Below are 21,516 nucleotides of genomic sequence, written 5' to 3' on the forward strand. Positions count from 1 at the left end.
CCACGAGAAATCCCTAAACCCAAACTGGCTCATACCAATTTAATAAGCTTTACAGGTTCCGATGTTTTTCGCAATCGAATTGATTCTTCCATTCTCCTAATCTGATCTGGGGTGTACTCAACAACTGTGCAAAATTAGCACCCATCAGCAGGAAGCCATTTCTAACATTGCGCGATTGGGCATCTGAATGAAAAGCCTCAGATTGCCAAATCGCCCCCCAAAGCAATCGCCAAAAAGCAGTACATTCGTAAAAACATAGCAAAATCCAGTAGGAAACGTAGATATGATACCAGCGTCGGGAGAATCGCGGTAAGAGTAGGTGTAAAGAGAGGTGCAGAGAAAATTAACAACGTAGAGCGCAAAGCCGACATTGATTGAGCACATGATGAGAGCCGTTCGCTTGTAAGAGCACCATTTTCTTCTGCCATTGTTTGCCCTCGCCATATTGCTTCCTTAACCTCGTCTCCATCCCATCATCTCCACCTGCGAATCTGGGTGTCTCCTCACTCGACCCACAATGGTGTTCGATATTGTTTTGTGAGAGTGATGCCGTTCTTGCCTCCGAGGGAATCAATCGATCTGAGCTTGAGCTTGCAATCAAATGCTTCCTCCGCTTCTTCCTTTTTTCGTATAATAGCAAGTATTGTTGGTGTTGGAAACGAATATACGGTAGGTAGATGTACATTATTTTTATATATTTTAAGTCACATAAAAAGATATTATGATCAAAATATCTCTTATCTTCATACACCTCACACGTTTCTATGTGCTTCATGAGAAATATTTTTATCATTGGTACATATTTGTATAGCTCAAGGTGTACACAAAGATATATTAATAACATTATTCTTTATAAACTGAGCAGGGGTAATTACGTTATTTTGCCATATAAAATGGATAGTTTTGTAAGTTAAATTAAATAAATATTTTTATACTTAAATATTATATATAAAATAATATTATTTTTTATAAGTTAAATAAAAAATTTAACCATCTATTATTATTTGTGGGAGCTAAGGTGTTAATTTTGAGTTAAGCAGTAGATAGCTTCACTAATTCTAACTAAGGTTGTCAATTGTTCGGTTTGATTTTGATTTTTGGTAAAATTATAATTAAATCAAACTTAAATTACTAAAATTAAAACTAAACTATTATTTATTGGTTTTAAAAATTAAAAATCATGACCAAAACATTCAATTTCGATTTTAATTATAATTTTTTTAATTTAATCCATAACAACAAACAAAGACAAACTCGTACAAATAGCATTCATAAAATTATTTTTTAACTCCACAATAAACAAATACAAACTCTAATACAATGACATTCTTCTTGTATAAAGTTACAAATTAACTTCAAATTTATTAGATATAATTATTTGATTGATAAAAATAAAATATTTTAAAATTTTATTTTATTTTTATCTGTTAATTACTTTATAAATGTTAAATATTTTATATATTTGTAATACATTGTTAAAATACTTGTAAAAAAATGCATTAGTCAATATATATATTATGTTATATATAATATATTAAATAAATATATATTATATATATGTATATTCGGTTCGATTACCCACGTATTCAGTTCGGTTTCGATTCAAATTTTAGTTTGAATTTAGTGAAAATTATAACTAAATCATACCCATTGAAATAGTATTTGATTTTTTCCCAAACTAAATCATTACCCAGTCAAAGGGTTTTTAACTGCATTGACTAATTCAATTCCCCACAATTTCGATTGCAATTGCTATCCCTAATTCTAACAATTCATTAAATAATTGATTGATATAATAAACAATATTTATTTAAAAATTAAATTAAAAGCTTAATGACATCTTAAATCTTAAAGAGTTATTTTACAGATCCCAATGGCTTATTGAGCCTCTTACAGAAAAAAAATAAAAAGACGATTTTACCCTCGCTCACTTTGCAAATTTACAAAGTGGGCCACAGTTACTTTATCCCTGCTCACTTGTCTCTCTTCCATGGCCGTTATAGTGCCTCGCCCTCGTCGTTTCACTGCCCTCGCCTTGCCTCCACAGCCTTACCGACCATGCAGCGACAGTCGACAAGACGAGGGTAGCGAGGCGACAAGGCGCAACGACGAGGCGACGGCCATGGAAGGGAGACGAGCGAGTAAGGAGAAAGCAACAGTGGCCCATTTTGCAAAGTGAACGAGGGTAAAATCGTCTTTTTATCCTATTTCAATAGGGCAGTCAATAAGCCCGTTGAGCTCTCTAGACTTTTCCAATCTCAAATGCATGTAACATAACCCACTTCATATATCAAATTAGTTGTTACGTACTTTTATTTGTTTAGTTAAAAATTAAAGGTTTTCTCTAAAACATAATATAAAAATTTAGACATTATTATATCAATTTTGAGATTTATCGTTCTTGTGCGGTCTCTTATTATTGGTCATACTCTTGATTTTGGCAAAGAAAATAAATTACATGTGAAATTTTTTTCTCATTACATAGGGATAAGAAGTTGAACCTATAATTTATGGATACAAATTTTAACTTATTCTAACTTAACCAATTGATGTGCCCAACATATATTATTTTATCAATCTTTATACTAAACATTTGCAAGCAGTGATAATATCATATTACATAAACAATGTTTTATTTTGGAATAAAAGTTGGGTTAATTAGGTAACAAAAAAGGAAATTTAGCTTGAAAAAGTTATTGAGAAATATTCTATAATTATTTTAAAATGTTAACTTTTTGTTGTCCATTTGTTTAACAACATGATTTAAGAAATATTAACAGGACTCTCTAAAATAACATAGACATATCACATTTTATTAAAATATTGCATAATGATAAAATATATTCAATAATTTTGCTTTTAATATTAAAATATTTTATCTATCGAAAAAATTTGAGTTTTAAAAATAATATGTAATTGTTATATATTAATTTAAAATAAAATATATTAAATACAACATAACTGGATACTCGTTAACAATTTTTTTTTTAAATTTTATATTTGTTTGTTAAAGAATTTAAAATTTTAAGGCAATTTAAGTTCCGATAAACATTTTAGTCAATCAAAATTGAGCTGTGAGCCAACCAGCTGCGCGCCAGGTAAGCCGATCATAACCCAGGTTATAGTGGGAGACCAACGATCGATTTTTTCCGCTGTACAAATTTGATTTCATGTCCTTTCTCCATTGCCCATAAATTCCGGATGTAAAGGCCACTTTGCTCTCTCACTCACTCACTCTCTGTTCGTCGTTCTCGGGCTTGAGTACGAACACAAAGGCTAAAACGCGAAAGGGTGCAAAGATTTCTGTTGATAGTTTATCGTGAGAAGAAAAAGTGAGACATTTGTGAAGAGATTTGATCGGAAATACGGAGAAAGAGAGCCAAAAAAAAAAAAATGGTGTTGGCGAAGGTTACATACGAAGAGTTGCGGAGGCAGAGAGTGGAAGAGAACAGGAAGAAGTTGGAAGAACTTCGTCTCCCATATCTCTCTCAAAATCTTAGAGAAGAACATTCCCCTCTCAAGCCTTCTCCGGTTTTTATCTCCCTCCCTCCCTCCCTCTGTTTGTGTGTGTATATATATTTGTTCTTTGACATTTACAGAATCGGCATTGATGAACCTTCGTTGCTCTGTCTTTGTGTACCCAAAAAACCAAAAAGGTGAAGAGGGCGACACCTCGGATCGTTCGAAAAGAAACGGTGGCTGTAAGGAGGTCGAGACGCATCGCCGACAAGCCTGCACCACAATATAAAGAAGTCGTATGTTTTTCCTTTTTTTTTTTTCTTTTTTTTAACGAAGGTATCTGTTTTGAGGCTCATTTCTCTAATCACAGTTCAACTTACTATCGAACTGATTTATTAATAAAATCGTATCTTTCAAACGCACTGTTCAATATTTTCAAGTTTTAAATGTAGAGGCTGGTGTTGTCAATCTAACCTGAAGTCTATTATTTCAGAAACCTGGGTTTGATGAATTTGGTAAAGAAGGATCCCTCACCTATCATCACTCTGGGTATTAAATTAAGTATTGTTGAGTTTGAGAAAACAGTGATCATAAGAACTTTGGGTTGTTTCTTGCAGGTCATTTATGAGCGAATTCAGTTGCCTAGATCTGGAAGGTAATTCTCTATAGCAGCAGTCGATTACCCTGAATTGAATGCCTGCTTCTTCTCCCCCCCCCCCCCCGGGCCCCTTTATTTCTCTGTTTTGTTAATGCATTTGTAAGAGCAGAATGTGTGCTATGCAGGAACTATAAAAGAAGGGACTTGTCAAACCGGGTATATGCTTCTGATGAGGTCAGGACCTTAGCGATAGAGAAAGCAGAACACCTTGAATCGAACCTGGAAGCGGACTATCCTACTTTTGTGAAGCCAATGACCCAGTCACATGTGACTGGAGGATTTTGGCTGGTAGGTGACTTTGTTTTTTACACTGATTTTGGCTGGTTGATCTAGTCTTGTTAAGCAGACTAGGCCTTACTTTGGTATAAAAATGTGTGTCATGTCTGATGATAATAACTTGCATTTGGACTCCATAAAATAAGCTTTTGTGACTAATAGAACTGTTGGTGCCCTTTCCAGTGTCAATTATATACAAATAAATCCATATTTCATGATTTACACTTCTATTTGGTTAGTTGGGAAAATAGAGAAAAAAAAAATTAAAGTGGGAAGGCAACCAACCCCGAGTGTTAAGGGGGAGCAGCTGGGGGAGGATACATCATACGCATGACTTGTCATTCAACAGCTGCTTGACCATTGATCAATTGTAGGATATTATTTTTGTTTCTTTTGTCATTCTATCAAACATTCCTGATCTCTTGAGTTATCCTTAACGGGTATAACATCCAAATTTACTATGAAATTGCCAATTTCAATGCCAGGGGTTCTACATCTATCTCAAAAATTACATTTTCTTTAACATCAGAAGAAAATGGCCCTATGTGTGGCTTCCCCTAAACTATAGAAGTATCTTTTTTGTTTTTTTGTTTTTTTTGTTTTTTTGGTTAATGAGAAATCTATGCATGTTTGGATTGAGGATAGTGATCATTACTAGTTTGATCATTTAGGCCCAAGTTACAATGTGACTATTTTGTGGATATGTTAATCTTATCACAAAATTTCTACAGAAAAAGCCAACAATGTGACTATTTTATGGATATGTTAATCTTATCACAAAATTTCTACAGAAAAAGCCAAAATGACGTCCTTGTGATACTTCTATAATTTTTATTACAAGCCATTATGGGGAAATATTTATTTTAAGGAAATGGTCCTGCAATCCATGCGACACGCCTAGTGGGCTTAAGTTTGTGATGTTGTTATTGTCCTTATATGGAATACTCCAATTGTTTGAGCTTTTAAACAGGTGACTTCAGATTCAAAGTTGCAGCTGTACTACTTGGAAACTGCGAGTTGACTTGATATGAACTTGTTTCATTCACTCGTCTGTCTTTGTGTGTGTATAAATGAGTACATATGCATGTAGATACATTAGGCCAGCTATTATAAATTATATGGAAGCATTGCCATATTGAATCAAACAAATAAAATAGTGAGATCAAGATGTAGAAACAGGTACGAGGATAATTTTCATTGCTGTTGTTATCCTATTCTTGGGGATCATAAATGGTTAAAGTTCATTTACCTTTGATCAAATAAATATTTATGTGCCCAAGATATACGGGCAGGGACTTCCTTCTGGTTTTTGCCGCAGGAATCTTCCAAGGTCTGATCAGACTGTGACATTGATTGATGAAAGGGCACAAGACTACCCAACAGTATACTTGGCTAGAAAGTGTGGACTTAGTGGTGGATGGAGAGGATTTTCAATTGATCATGAGTTGGTTGATGGTGATGCCCTTGTATTCCAATTAATCAATCCTACCACATTCAAGGTGACAAGTTTTAAATAGAGTAATTCCTATTTTTTTCTGCCCATATTTCTTTAAGATGTAGTTTACTCGTTCAGATGTCATTTCCCCCTGAATGTGAGGAGTCTTTTGAAGTTAAAGTTCATACTTCCATATGTTTTTCACGTTTGATACCTGCTTGATGTAGAAAAACACAATCTTACATGTAAAGTACTTACAAAAGAACTATTCACATCTTTTCTTGTATAGTTCAATTATGAATATCATATGGTCCCTACCTGTTTCTATGCACTTGTTTGTTGCTATTATTGTCTTTTCCTTGTTAGCCAACTACATGTAGAAGGCATTACATGTGTATTTACATAAATGAGTACATATAGGGGGGGGGGGGGGGGGGGGGGGGGGGGTGAAAGGCATTACATGGTTCCGCCCACAAATTAGTTATATTATCTTCCTTCTGCAGGTGTACATTATAAGGGCAAATAGTTTTAAGGAGTAGAACAACTAATGATCTTTGAAGGTCCTGTATTTTGATCTTCCAATCCTAATCAAGCAAACAGGTAACTTACACTTGCCTCTTCCCTATGCTTACTATTTTCATTTCACTATTGACTCTTTTATCAGCTGATTCAGGTCTTTGATTGATTTCATTAGTTTCTTGCTTTCCCAGCTCAAAATTTTCTCTATTGTCTTGCTATTATGGATGAGTACAAGAAAATGAGAAATCTTTTTTATTGGTAATAATTTCCTTGACTATATAATTGCACATTAACATTATTTCTTGCTAAAAATTGAACAGAATGATAGTTTAAATCCATGTTATGATATAGTTCATAACATGAAATTAGACTGACTTTGTTACTGATTATTGTTATTCTAAATAGAAGTGCCACGTTAAACAATGAAATCAGTTCCTTTTGCTGGCATTGCTCATTATAACAATTAACAGGAAATTTTTACTGATGTTTGTTATTCTAAATAGAGGTGCAATGTGAAATAATGAAACCAGTTCCTTTTGATCATCACACATGCGTGTGAGCGGAGGGGGGGGGGGTGTTGGGAGGGCTTTTATTCCTCTGATACTGGTATAGATAAAACAAGAAAAAGGAAGTAAAAGAACAAGAAGAAAAAGATAAGGTCTATTCACCTGACACCCTGATTGATGTAGGTGATCGCTATGTGAAATTTTTCTGTTGAGAAGATATGTATCTAAACTGTCTTCTTTATTAGCCTGTTTAACTCTTAAAATTTTTAGATAAATTCTTGACTGCAGTTCAGAAAAGAAGGGGTGTATTTAAATCCCTGATATTCCTACATCCAAAATAAACCATATGGATGAGGGATAGAATTCTGACTAGTCCTTTGCTGTGCATTTTGACCTCTTCTTGTTAAAAGATTCCCACTTGGTCTTTAACTTGCCTCTTTCAGCTCTTCATTTGGGTTTTGCTATGTCATTTTACCGCCTTTCCTGTTTACTTCTCCCACTCTCCTTCTGGAACCAAGTCTGTCCGGTAATACTGGGCTTAACACTCCCCATTCCTGTAGTAGCCTCTCTACAATTGGTAACATAGTGGCCAAACTCCTTGCATGTTCTACAGAATTTTGAACCCAACCATATTCCACAACAGTGTCAACAAATCCTCCATTAGCAACCTCTAACTCAACTTCTTTAGGCAACTGCAAGTCCACAAGTACTTCTATTTTGTCGCTCAACAACAACCTGTGTGGCTACACATAAACCATCCTCCTTGATCAGATATAAAGTGGCCTCTAACCTGATGGTAAGATCTTATTTCTATCTGTTTAACTGAAGCTTCAGTTAGCTGTTCAACTTTTCAAATTGGTTCTTTCTCATCCTGCTGCAGATCCGAAAACTGGTCCTAAAAAATAGTCACCAACTTCTTGATCTGTTGCCAATGTTTCTAACAAGTCTAAAATCCCTATTGGAGAGAGAATATCTTTTTTTCAGAGGCCCATTGTTGTCATCCCCCTCTCTCCCTTTTCTCATATCTCCATGAATGAAAAAAGCTTAACCACTCTCTGCATATAATGATGTTCAAAAGAGGGCTTTGAGAGAATTTATCTTATAACAACAATAAATTCAATACTTAGTAATTTGAGTTAGGTTCAAGTTTTAGATCACTTCATTGCAAGATGGGCATGGGTTAGGAGAGCTTAAAAACTAGATGTGGGACGGGTTAGAGGGACATGAAGTGGGTAAAAATGTTTCCTCTTTTTTTTTTTTTCTTTTGGTTTATTCATAGAATTGTGATTGAAAACATGTTGGTGAAAAATGCAAACAAAGCCATCAATTCGGAGAGAATAATTTCTTTGATCAATTCCTTAATACTAAGTTTAAACTTGAAGACGTGCACATCTTTGACAATTAGATTGATGTTGGGATCAATATACCAAATCCCTTCTTGTGAAAACCTGTGAGGAAATAAAAAAACTAGCCAAATATCAAGTGCAATCACAAAAGTAAAAGAGACAACCAATTTACGTGGAAAACCCCCTCAATGTGAGGAGTAAAGACCACAGGACCGAAATCCATCCAAAAGTTCTACTAATATCACCAAATCCGGATTACAAAATCCTCTCAACAGTCACAAGAGGCAAGAGACAAAACATAATTAATCTTATCTCAAATTAATAAAATATCTAAAGAGAACGAAGAATAGACCAAAGTACGAAGACGGCTTGATTCCCAAGGTTCCCAGTCTCCAAAACAAATCTCCAGCATCCAGATCTTAGAACTACGAGTCTAGAATGTATCCTCCCAATTTCAGCTAAATCAGACCAGAATAGACCGTCTGATCACCTATTCAATCACCGCTGCGCAAGCAAAAACAGAAATCAAAGCCAAACCACAAATCAGATTGAAAACGGCTCGATTCTCAAGGATCCCGGCCACCAAATCAAATCTCTACCGTCCAGATCCTAGAACAAGGAGTCTGGAACATACTTAAAATTTCAGATCAATCAGAGCACAAACGACCATCTAATTGATTGTTCGATCACATCTGTGCAGGCAAGAATGGAAATTTGAATTTCTCCCAGAAATTTGTTGTTTTTATTATGTTTTTTTTCTTCTGTTTTCCCCACCTGTTATGCACAAATTTTATACTCTAAGAGGCTAAAAAAAATCCTAATTCATTAAGGGTATTTTAGTCTCGTGAAATAAAGATATTAGTAAAAGAAATCGGGTCATTCTTTTATGAAACGCCCCAACCATTATTGGGTCATTCTTTTATAAAACGTCCCAACCATTATTAGGCCATTATTGGGCCATCCTTCAACTAGGAGGGAAACCCAACCCAACAATTGATTCAATGATTCACTTTAGTCCCCAGAGTATATATAAGGTCAAATATCTCTTGTCACATTGCCCCAACCCTCTATGTCATGCAATCCTCATTTGGTTTGACAAACAACCATGTTTACAGATGGTTGCACAGTGACTTTTATTGAAAATAAGATATGTGAACATGATTAAGATAATTTAGTTATGTGAAAAGAATATCAATAAAGGCTCTTGTGAAGAGAGTTGATAAAATGTAACTAATATCTAGCAAAAGATGTAGAGGGAAACCAAGAAAAACTTGGTGGGAGAAATTTGGGTATAATATGAGTTATAATGACTTTACTAAATAAATGTTCTGATGATTAATCTCTAAATAGATGTTTTGATGACTTAACAAAACTTAAACATGATTTATTTCAATGCGTTTTAATGCTTAAAAGTTGAAGTTTAGAAGTTCTAGAGCTAAGGTTTAAGTTGGGTGAACAAAATAGAAGTTCTAGAGTTTCATCCTACAATCGAGGCTTAGCTTGATTGAGCGGAGATTTAGCTTGACCAGGCCAAGGTTTTGTTAAATACTGGAAATGACAGTCAACCCCAACAGGCAACTGAACTAAGTCTGGTCACATTCTGGAATCTACAGTCGACCCTACAGTCTTGCTTGACTAAGCTGAACTTCCTCAACATTTTGGAAATGGGAGCTGAGGTCTACACTTGATGTTTGGTTCACCTAGGCCAAACCGCCCCCCCCCCCCCAAAAAAAAAAAAAAAAAAAAAACATAATGGATTTGACAACCGGTGCCTTTGGTCAAATGCTAGATTGACTAAGATGACTAGATTAAGATTTTGAATCTACAATCAATCCTACAGTCAACTGTAGTTTCAACTGTACGATTATAATGGCTAATTTTTTGCACGATTTTTTGTGCTACAAGTGTAAGTATTGTGCATTAAATGTGATTTTAACCATTGGCGGACTTCAAAATCAGCATATGTAGTATATAAACAACTTCAAAAGGATCAAGAATCAATTATTCATTGCACACTAAAACTCACAGCTGAAAAAACTCTCAAGGCTCTCAAAGCTGAAGTTCTATTTTGTGAGAGAGGAGCAACCCAGGCATTAAAGACTCATCGAAACTTAATCATTCAAGGCCTTGTGAACATTGCACTTAAAGTATTTCATTTAAAGTTGTTGCTTTGCTATTTTTATTATCATATTTGGTCCAAAGTGTGGACTTGGGGCTTATATTTAGTTTGTATAAACAATTGTTTTTAGTGTTAGCTTCCTACAGCTTGATCAAATCTAGTGTGAACAAGTTCTTGAGGTGAACTTGGTAGAAACCTCATTGGTTTTGTTTTAGTGGAATGCAAGATGTGTTTTTTTTTTTTTGTCAAAGTGAATGTAGGCGTCGTAGACACTGAACTGCTATAAATTTTGTGTTCTTTGTGTGACTCTTGTTTTTAAATATTTTGTAACACCACCAATCACATATTCAAGCTTAAATTTGATAAAATTATATAGATTCAATTCACCCCCCATCTTGAGTCTAATCACAAGTAGGGGCCAACAAAAACGACTGATGAGTTAAAGAGTTTAGATAGTCGACCCCACATAGTATACAGGCTATGTTTTTGTTGTTTTTGCGATTTTCATCTCAATTATGGCAGTCTCATAGCTTGGAAGAGGCATGCATGTAGTTCCTTACATATGCGTGTGATCAGCATGCACCCTCAAGAATGGGTGAGCTTGTCATATGGGGAGTGAGCAATGCCTGAGGTGGATAGTGTTGAGTTGGTAATTGGAATTGACCTTCTCCAACAATGTGAGGCACTTTTTGATCTGCCTGCAAAACAAGTGAACTGCTCTTTGGTCTCTCCGAAACGGGTCCTTGAATGCCCTTCTTCCACCTGATTGTGGAGGTGGATCTAGATATCTTAGTAGGGCTTCAATCGCGGGAGAGGGACTTTCCCCCGATTTGCGGATTAATGGTTCTCAATTCTCCCCCCCTGGCTGGTCTTCTTTAAGTATCTTCAAGTGTGTTCCCCTTTGGGACGGGCCTCGCATGCAGGGGAGCGACAATGGCTAAGGCTGCCCCGTGGCAATTTCTGGCGAATACCACTTCTGGTAAAAACCAGGAGAAGTCTATGAAACTTGATAGTTTTACATTGTCTTAGTCAAAACATCTGCCTTTCTAGTGCTAGGGTGCTACTCATTTCCTGATAAAGAAATGTCCACCATTTATGATTATCATCACATTTTAGACCATTTTATCTCCACTACTGCGCCGTCACAGCTTCAAAATTGTTGCTTCTGTACTAATACAATCAAATAGAATGTCGTCCCAATTGATGTGTCCATTCAGGAATATTGGAGAAACAACCAACTGTTGTATTTGTATGATACAATGAAACAATTATCTGGCATTGGCTTCTCTTGGTGTTTGGCTTACTTTGACAGGCAGGCTTAGATTGTTTATGGCTCACGCGCTTCGCTTTTCATGTCTTGCAGGTGAAGAAGATTGATGATTTCTAGCCCGCTTCTCAATCGTCTTTTGTTAGTTTTGAATGGAAACCTGGAAACAATGTAGTCATTCAAATGGAAAAATGTTATGTTTGCCAAAAAAAAAAAAGAAAGAAAATTATGTATAAATACGATTCTCTTACGAGTCTTGCAAAACAGAGAGTTTCGGACATTGAAAATTCTTTTTTTAAAGAGTTATCTTTACCAAAGTGAAAACTTGAAAAAAAAAAAAATTAAAATGGATGAGGGAAATGATTCGCCTGTGGTGAAGCCGAGAACTCAAGTTCCTAATGGTATGGACTTATCTGCCAAGTGACTTATTTGTGGTATGGATTGACATAAGGGCCTCCCAGGCTGTTGGGGGGACGTGAAAAGGATAGTCAATGGACCATAGACAATTGGGCCGGGCCCTGCTTAGATTGGGAAAGAATAGCAAGAACAATACAGTACCATTGTTGTCCCTAACAAAAAGACCCATCAAAATGCAGCATTAAAATATTCCACAAAGCAAATCAATCCCATAATTTTTTTTAAAACATGTTACCTAATTCTTGATATCTTGCCATTTGGTTCGCCTATATGTTCTTGTTGTAGAAGTAACTCCCAAAAGTACTTTTAGGGTATTGGCTGCCTAAAGTTATTTATTTTTTCTTTTTGAATGTCTAATAATTATATTATTGTTGACAAAAATTTTATATTTATTAAGTTGGGATTCAAAAGATTTAAAGGAAGAACTTAAAAAGCACTCAAGTAATTTAAGTTTAATTAACTTGCTAAGGTACAAGAGTGGAGGTGCAATGGGATTTTTGAAATTATTAGTCTAGTTTTGTTGGTTGTTCTCTTTTGTCATTGATGAAAATCGTACATAATAGAATAAAAACTAAATACAGACCGACCCCAAAAAATATGGGTGCTGAGAAAGAAGTTTTTATAGTCTTCTTCTATCAAATCAATTTTTTTAATCATTTAGTCTTTTCCTATCAAATTATTTTTTAATTATATCATCTATTTTTTTAAATCTAGTTAAAAGGGAGTAATTTTTATGGTGAAATATAAGGTAAAGTTGCCATCAAGATAAATTACGCTTCAAAATCTACGGAAGCACTCATTGTTGTGAGTAATTAATTTGATAAGTTCATTTTCAGCTTGAAATCGTGCTAGTTTAGTAAGGATTCTCATTAATAATAGGTTTAGGTTGAATTAAAAGGAGATATGAAAATGTATAAATTATTTTTTTTAATTCATATGGTGTGTCTGAACTTTACTCGGCTAATCACCAGGGGTGGGTGACCTCTCTAATGCACCTCCTGAATAAATTCAAATGCGAACACAGTCTATTAACATTAATTTAGAGTCAGATATTCTGCATGCTTACACTAATTCGAATCCCAATACTCCATGTAAAATTTTAAATATTTTATTATTACATCATACCTGTGAGAATGTATAAATTATTTTTCAAAGATTAGCCCGGAAGTGACTTTGACTTTCTCTTACAATTGGCTTCACCTATTTGCTCAACAAGAATAGAAGAAAAATTGTAGGGGCATTTGATATGAGAGAGATTTTTATATTTTTGAAAATGTTAAATTAAGAATTTATATTTTTTGGTATAATTTTTTTTAAAAAGAATTTTGAAAAATAAAATTTTTAGAATTTATTTTTAATTAATTTTTCTACAAAAAAAATTTCATAGGAGTTGGAAATCTTGGATTTCCATGAATTAGAGAAAATTTTTAATAAATAAAAAAATTAAAACACTCATTACCTTCTTATAACTCCATAATTCTTTTACGATTATCTTTACCATAACTTCATTTTTATAAACATATATATTATATAGATAATATATATAAACATATATGTTATGTATATATATACACACATATAAATAATATGTAAAAAAAATAATGTTTGTTGACTTTCTAAAGAGATTATGGCTTCTGATATTTTATATATATATTTAGAAGAAATTTATCATTTTTAAATAAAAAATCAAATAAAAGGTAATTTTTTTTAAAAAAACATGAATTTTCAAGATGATACATTTAAACCAAATATAAGAATTTAAAATTCCTATAAAATAATACCCAATATTTCTGAAAATATTTAAAACTAACTAACATAAAATTACATAAATCTTATAAATCAAAGATTCTCAAGAATCATAAATTCTGAAAAATTAAAACTTCTCCGTACAAAATGCTTTTTTTTAAGTGAACTCGCACCTAGCAAGGTGAGAATGCAGAAGCCAGAGGAAGATGAAAAACCAGCTTCGTTTCCAAACAACACCCCCCCCCCCCCCCCCCATCTCTCTCTCTCTCTCTCTCCAATGCTTTTTATTTATTTGCAGCGGACACTTGGATCCTGGGTGCTAGCTGCAAACTATAACCATGGGACAAACCCTTCCTGCGAGAGTTTATTTTCTTAATTTTCTCGATCGCATTTTCTGTGCTCATCTACAGTACGAAAGTAGAATTAAAACAAACCCTCTTAAAGGGAGGAATTTGAGGGTACGTAGGGCGTAAAAGTGGTTGTCTCATACGCATTCTATGATAAGGAAGGAAGTAAGGAAGGAAGGATTGGAATGGTAGCTAATGAGAGAGAAGTCGTCCATCTTTTGGAGAAAGACCAAAGAGAATCGTGAACTAGTAGTAGTAGTGGTGGTGGTGGGCAATCAGCAGGCAGTGCTCAAAAAAGTAGAAAAAAGAGAGAAAAAAGAATTGAGTTTGAGTTGGCCACCTCTAGGATATTTGCGGGGATGACAGTGAAGTCTTTTGTTTTCTTCAATATTTGCTTCCCCTTCTCTCTATCTCTAAAACTAAAACCCTTATCTGCAAGACACGGCAAGTATGAATTTTGAGTGGAGAAGATAAATCTGGTCCAGGCATGCACCCATACAATAATGCCTCCATGATTGTGATTGTTGACCACCCTTCCTTATTACCAGCACATCCTAATTAATAATCTATGGCACATATACCTTCTTAATTTATTACAATCTTTTTAGTCATTTGTTTTTAATTTTTTGATCTAATGGTGTTTTAGTCATATTATTCATGAGTTTATAACCTGCGGTCTATGATTTTGTTAACAAATTTCAAGTAAAAATTATAAATAGCCTAATATATAAATCACCTCTACAAAAGATTTATAGTTAAAATTACAATAGACGAACCCACCCTTTTAAAATTTCCTTTTAAGTGCTAAGCAGAAAAAGAATAATAACAATTTTATAAATATAAATCGGTCAAATTCAAAGTTATCATGTCATTTTCATATATATGTATATATATAATTATACTATTTAGATAAAAAATAATATTACTTACACGTCCAATTGACATTCATATTGACACTTTATTAATACACTTCTCATTAAATTATTCAAGTGAGGTAACATCATTGAGGACCACTTGACACGCACGTGTGTCTGCTATCCTTATCTTCACCAATTCTTTTTTATTTTTGTATGAACTCAGAAAATATGAAGAGAAAGAAAAATTTTAACTATGAAAGAGAAGGTTTGATGATCTTATTAATTCTATAATTGAAAATGCTACATTTTTCTCGTGACAATTTTTGTATAAATTGTTTGTAAGAATATTCTTATGACAAATAAAAAATTAGAATTGTTTTAATGAAGTAACATGGAAATTAAGTTTATACTTAAATATTTTATAATATAATTCATAAATTATTTATATGGACACGACTGCTTGATGTTCTGGCAAGGGAAGATCCACAGTGAACTTCGAGGATATTATCCAACAACATCACACATCTTGGATTTCAAGATGTGCCCAATTGCCAAATCATTTGTACTCAAAGTTGTTGATTTGCCTCGATCCCACAAAGTTTGAGCATATACGGCTGAGGAAAATGACGTTTTCATTAATTTTTAATACATAAAAAATAATGTCTAACTAATGTGTAGTTAATAATATATAATTGTTTCAGTTATTTTTTTAAATATCTGTAACCGCAGATAAGTTATACAAAAATCTGCATAGTTTTACTTTTATTAGGTAATCTAAGTCTGAAAACATAGATTGTTGTATAAAAGAATAAACCTTACTCCACTTATGAGGTTAGGTTTAGCAATATAATTAAATATAATTAATAATGAGAACTTTTTATTTTTATTTTTACACACTAGTCATTTAAGAAGCCGGTAATAATTTTTATTAAACTTTAATAATATGTTATTGCCTTTATTATAATTATCTAAATATAATTAATAATGACAAAAACCACATGACCAGATTAATGAAAGAACACTAAAACTCACACGAGTTGAAACCGACACGCTCCCGGGTACCGCTGGTCTGTCTAGAAAAATTTTCGCCTATAATTATTGTTGCATTGCCTCCATGTACAAAGATTATTTAATTAAGCTCAACTTATAGAGATCGGATCCCACATAGTCCTCTCTCTCTCTCTCTCTCTCTCTCAGTCAGTAGCCAGGCGTGTTCCTCAGGAAATAAACCCATGAACTGAATCAGATCTTTGCAAGTCTCCGTGACACAATATCTTTGGACTAGTAATGAAAGACAGCCAAAACATGGGAGACAAGGTTGAAGGTGAGAAGATGAGCCAAGGCACAGAATGTCAACAAGCAGCAAGGCAACAATCCATTAATGCTTCACCACCTTCAGCTTCTTCCTCTCCTTCCCATGAATTCTCCTTCACCATCTCCTTGCACCAGCCGCCAACCCTACTCCCCGAAAAGGCCAAATCCCATCCGTCTTTCGCCGCCGTCGATTTATCTCCGGCCGACGACATATTCTTCCACGGCCACTTGCTTCCTCTCGGCCTCCTCTCCCAGTCCCACCCTCTCTTTCCTCGCTCCTCCACCAGTTCCCTCCCGGAAGGCCAAAAACCCTCCAAAATTACAGATCTCAACGTTGCTGAAACGAAGGAGAAACCCAAGGCCAAGTCGTTTTCATTGTTCGGGCTCTCAAGCAGGCGAAATGGGTTTGAAGTTAGCGAGATTAAGGAAGAGAATTCGAAGAAGAAGCAGAAGCTCAGGAAGCTTAGATTCAACATGAGCCATGTGCTGAAGGGATACATCAGATTATTTAGGCCTTTATGGTCCTTCAAGTTCAGAGTGAAGAAAGTGAACATACAACTACGTAGAAAAACTTATTCCTTTTCCGGTGGTTTGAGCCCGAGAGAGAAGGAAGATCAGTTGAGAGGGAGGAGATCCGCGCCGGCGTCGATGAGGACGTCGCCTGGGAACAGCCGCACCCTTGTGCTTGCAACTGTCGGGGTTGGACCTGCTCCTTCTGCGTCAAGTGCTAGCACCATGGAAGAGTTGCAGGCTGCAATCCAAGCTGCGATTGCTCATTGCAAGAACTCCATCGCAATGGCCGAAGAGAAAATCCAGAGGTCATGATTGGTTGCTCAGAAATTTTTATAGGAAATTAAGTTGTAGCTATGCGTTTTTCACGTAGGTGTAATAATTTTCTTGTGTAAGAATAGTCTGTAAACGTTAGCTGCATGGAAATAAATTTCAAAATGGATGCTTAAAGAATCATTGTTACTTTATGGGGAAAAGTATTCAGTATGGTGTACGATACAAATTATGTTTTATATAATATAAATGATGTATTGTATAATAAGAAATAATAATATATAACAAAAAAGCAATACTCTTTAATTAATTTGTAAATCTAAAAGAGTCGCCACATTTAAAAATGTTGTTTGTCTAGCAATACAGTCACCGTGAACAAATAAGTTCTTATCTAGTTTTTTAATTTATTTAACTTATGTTATGTATGTGTAACATCATAATAATATTTTTATGCAATTATAAAGCTATAATAACAATGAAATTTTCACTTTCTCATGCTACATTAAAGAAATACTTAATTTAATTATATCTCTTCTAAAAATTTCTATCTGTATCACAGTTAAAAAAAGAAAAAAAAGAAGAAGACACATTTATATATATATATATGTGAAAATGTTATTTAGATAGAGAAAAACTATATTTTGTGTAATACTTAGTATTAATGTATTATATATTTGTCTTTATAATAAATAACCTGTTAAAGTAACTGATTATAAAAATAAATGTACAATATATCAATACTAAATGGTGCATAAAATTTCAAATTTTCGTACCTAAATAATACATATATATACATGCATGCATACAGACAAGGGAATATATAGTATATGACATGAGATTGAAAGAGCAGAGGATAATTGGGGTGGGCCCACAGGCACAGGAAAATTTAAAGGCAATTAAATTTGACAGTGAGACAAATTGTACAAACTGCTAAAAGGTATTGTCGCGTTGATTAGTGTCCGTGCAATGCATACGTGGGCCTCATCAAGCAAAGCACAGCAATAGTCAATTATTCCAACAACTACTAGGAACGGGAACAATTCGCAGATGGGATATGAACTCGATCGTCATCGATCTGCTTTTCAGACTCTCATTCACAATGGTAAAATTCTCTTAACATTGTCATTATAAAAATCATGTTGACATGGTAACAAGGTTTTTGTAACTATATATATTCTGTTTGCATAAGCTTAATTTGTCATCTTATCCCAACGCGTGGATAGAATAAATTAACCCCATTATTATTTTGTTTAAAATTTATATTGAAATTTTTTATTTTATATGTCATTATGAAATTATTAAGCAGGTTGATGGTTAAAGTTGAAAGGTGTTGGGTAGTTCGGCTACTGGGACATTTTTCGTCATGTGGCGACGGTTAAAGTACTGCTTTAAATCATAATAAATAATTATCTTGAAATGTATTTGAAAAGTCGATCTCTTCCATGTTTGTGTTTAAATTTGATATTGCAAGGCTCACAAGGAGCAAAATATATAAAATAGTGTACTTGTATAGGGAGAGAATAGGAAATTACTTAACAAAATAAGTATCTCATATACTTTTGAATGGGATTATGATCTCTTCGAAGTTAGGCTAATATCTTTAACTATGTATGTGATCGTCATGTAAAACACTAGTACATTTAGGGAGTGTTCATACATATTCTTGTGACACGCACGAGCTATTTATATATATATTATTGATAGGGTATCTAAGTAGATAATGTTTTTAATTAAATACCTATATATATATGTATTAATTTCTCATAGCATAGCTCAAAATTTTTTAGGGGCTATCTCTAGTGATAAAGCATCATTGATCATCACTAATACTATCAACAAAGTTGATGTTACTATAATTTAATTTTATTTAGTGAAGATCGACTTATTTAATGTACTTTTTTTTTAAGTTCACGTAATACTACTTTATTGTTAGCCTTTAGTTTTTACCTACATCACATGATTATTAATTATAGAAAAAAATAAGGTATCATTATAATGATCAATGGATTCTATTGATGAAAAACTTTTTAAACAAGATCAACATATTACCAAATAATATTATTCTTCAACAATTGGATTGCTTATGATTTTAAGTTCTAATCTCTTTTAAAAAGAAAGAGTCAAGTTTTGTAAGAGCAAATGCTTGAAACCGCAGGTTTAGTTACCCAACCCATGGGCTTTGCTCAGTTATCACATTAAGATAGTATTTATTAAAATAAATAAAATAAAATTATATCAAGATAATTTATTTGTAAGGTTTAACATAACTTATATGAAGGGGAAAGAAATAAATTTATTGAAAATTTTAAAATAAGAAGTTAAATGACTTCTTTTCAGATTAATTTAACAAACACAATAAAAAGTACTTTTTGTTTGAAATACTTTTCATATATCACTTTTTTCAATTTATATCTTGATTAACAAACACTACTTAATTATATTATCTATTAAATCACTTTTTGGTGGAACGTTTTTTTCTTTTGCACTGTCTTAGTTCCATCATAAGATAAGATAAGATAAGATAAAAAGAGGAAAGTTGAGATTTTTTTCCTATTTAAAAAATAAAACTGTGATTCAACACAAACTATTTCCTAACCTACTATTTTCACGTCATGTAAGAGTTAGTTAATGTGGTTGATGCAAAAGCTTTATATAAAAGATTTTTTAGATATTATTTTTAAAATCTATAATTTGAAAAAGTCTGCTAAAAAGTCATACAAAATAGTATTTTTTTTTCAAAAAATGTCTAATATTTTATAAAAATATGAAATTGTGAATTCAAATCTCCTTTTTTTTTTTTTTTTGTTAATGTGGATATTTATTAAAAAATAGATTAAGTAGAATCGTAGAATTTTTAAAAAATAAAAATGAAACCCACTTTTTAAAAATGCCAGTCCAATCATCTTTTGTGAGAAAATTGACTTAAAGTGAGCAGAATCTAATTCGTCCCCTTAACAGTTTGTTCTCATCTTTCAAAGTTGTCACATGCATATGTGATATGTCGCATGCCTCATGTTTGGTGATGTCATAAATTATTATTATAATTGTTGCAAAAATCGGATTATTTCCTCAAAATTTAACTTGATCGTGAATATTATTGTATAAATAAATAATAAATATAGGTGAATAGTGCATGAATAATTGTATAAAAAATTATGTTAATTTTTTTTATAAAAAAATACTAGATAGGTCACAAGTGATCTTACTTAAAACCCAAACTTCTAAGACATATGTTTTCTAAATATACACAATGTATCATTAACACCATTATAAATATACCTGACAAAAAATTATTGAATATAACAACAAATAGAATACCATAATTTAACGAGATTTGGCCTACGTTCTCGGACATCACTAAAAATATTTTATTATTTTTTAAAGAGAGAAATACAAATAAGAGAAGGAAATATAATTTTAGGATAATTTTACAAAGAGAGGAAAGTTTCTTTTATAATAAAAGAAAACCCCCATCCCACTCATCAACAACGTGAGATTGGGAGAGCAGCCACCAAACCAACAATAATGAAAGAAAAATAGATGTAAATAGAAGCAGAGGTAGGTTATAATTTGCGATCTACAATTAAATTCATGATAATGTAGTGGCAAATATCACCGAGTTATTAATTAGTATATATTATATTTATTGAAGGAATTATTGCATCCCATTTAACGGGAGGGATTAGATACTCTACAATTTAATTGGATGCCAAATGAGTTGCATGCTGTCGTACAAAGTTTATTTTTACTTCAATAAAAGAGTATTTCGTCGTCAAGATTGATTCTCACCACACCCAAATTTTCGTCGTCATAGTTATCACGATTTAAATCTGATTTTTTAGTTTTACTTAGTTTTTGATTTTCCCAATTTACTATTTTACAGTTTTACAAAGGCTCGACTTTCTTCAATCTTCAACTAATTACATTAATTTATATTAAATTGGTTATTTAGGAAAAATTGTTTATTTGTTTAGACTATATATGTATGTTTATGTTAGGTTATATATGTTATTTTCAATCAAAAATTTTACTATGCTTATAATTTTTATTTTTTTATAATTTATATTATTAATTTATTATATATTAGAAATAATATCTTAGTATAATGCTTGATACCGATATTGTACTAGTGGTAAACCTAAGTACTTTATTTCGCATGGCATTGACAACTATGGTATTTGTGAAGTCTTATCTCTTCTTTAATTGCTAAATTATATGTATAATTATAAAGACGTGGTCTTTATTTATATTATAATCAATATTATACCTTAGTCTAATTAAGCTAGGTTTAGTGGCATGGGATTAATAATGTTAATGGATTTCTAAAAGTCGGATTGACAATACATATTAATATAAAATAAATTGACAATTTATTATATTTATTTAACTAGTGATGGATAAAGATACTTATTTTGAAAATACTCTCTATTTGATAAGAGTAAATAATAAATAATTTACAAGGTTTCA

General features: G+C 32.9%; 3 protein-coding genes across 4 annotated transcripts in view; 2 read left to right on the forward strand and 1 right to left on the reverse strand.

Annotated features, from left to right (window-relative positions):
* Positions 1 to 653, reverse strand: part of LOC127799499 (uncharacterized) — a 28,042-nt gene extending 27,389 nt beyond the window's left edge. The window contains exons 1-2 of the mRNA XM_052333580.1: positions 291 to 653; positions 36 to 124 (exon numbers count right to left, since the gene is read on the reverse strand). Of these exons, the coding sequence (XP_052189540.1) occupies positions 36 to 124; positions 291 to 444 (243 nt within the window). The 5' untranslated portion in view covers positions 445 to 653. The remainder of the gene's footprint in view (positions 1 to 35; positions 125 to 290) is intronic.
* A 2,542-nt stretch (positions 654 to 3,195) lies between these two features.
* LOC127800618 (B3 domain-containing protein Os06g0194400-like) lies at positions 3,196 to 12,074 on the forward strand. Of its 2 annotated transcripts, none has more exons than XM_052335329.1 (7): positions 3,196 to 3,531; positions 3,657 to 3,755; positions 4,077 to 4,114; positions 4,243 to 4,405; positions 5,674 to 5,892; positions 6,332 to 6,428; positions 11,682 to 12,074. In XM_052335329.1, exons 1-6 carry the CDS (start codon positions 3,394 to 3,396, stop codon positions 6,365 to 6,367), a joined length of 693 nt encoding a protein of 230 aa, XP_052191289.1. In that variant the 5' UTR covers positions 3,196 to 3,393; the 3' UTR covers positions 6,368 to 6,428; positions 11,682 to 12,074. The 2 variants fall into 2 exon arrangements, with proteins under 2 accessions (XP_052191289.1, XP_052191290.1); XM_052335330.1 differs by having other exon boundaries at positions 5,686 to 5,892; positions 11,682 to 12,066.
* Positions 12,075 to 16,068: 3,994 nt separating this feature from the next.
* On the forward strand, positions 16,069 to 17,238 carry LOC127800616 (BRI1 kinase inhibitor 1-like). Its single transcript, XM_052335328.1, has one exon. The coding sequence runs from the start codon at positions 16,240 to 16,242 to the stop codon at positions 17,089 to 17,091; it is 852 nt and encodes a 283-aa protein (XP_052191288.1). The 5' UTR covers positions 16,069 to 16,239; the 3' UTR covers positions 17,092 to 17,238.
* The last annotated feature ends 4,278 nt before the right edge of the window (positions 17,239 to 21,516 follow it).

Source organism: Diospyros lotus, chromosome 4 (assembly GCF_014633365.1).
Source record: "Diospyros lotus cultivar Yz01 chromosome 4, ASM1463336v1, whole genome shotgun sequence".
Lineage (NCBI taxonomy): Eukaryota > Viridiplantae > Streptophyta > Magnoliopsida > Ericales > Ebenaceae > Diospyros > Diospyros lotus.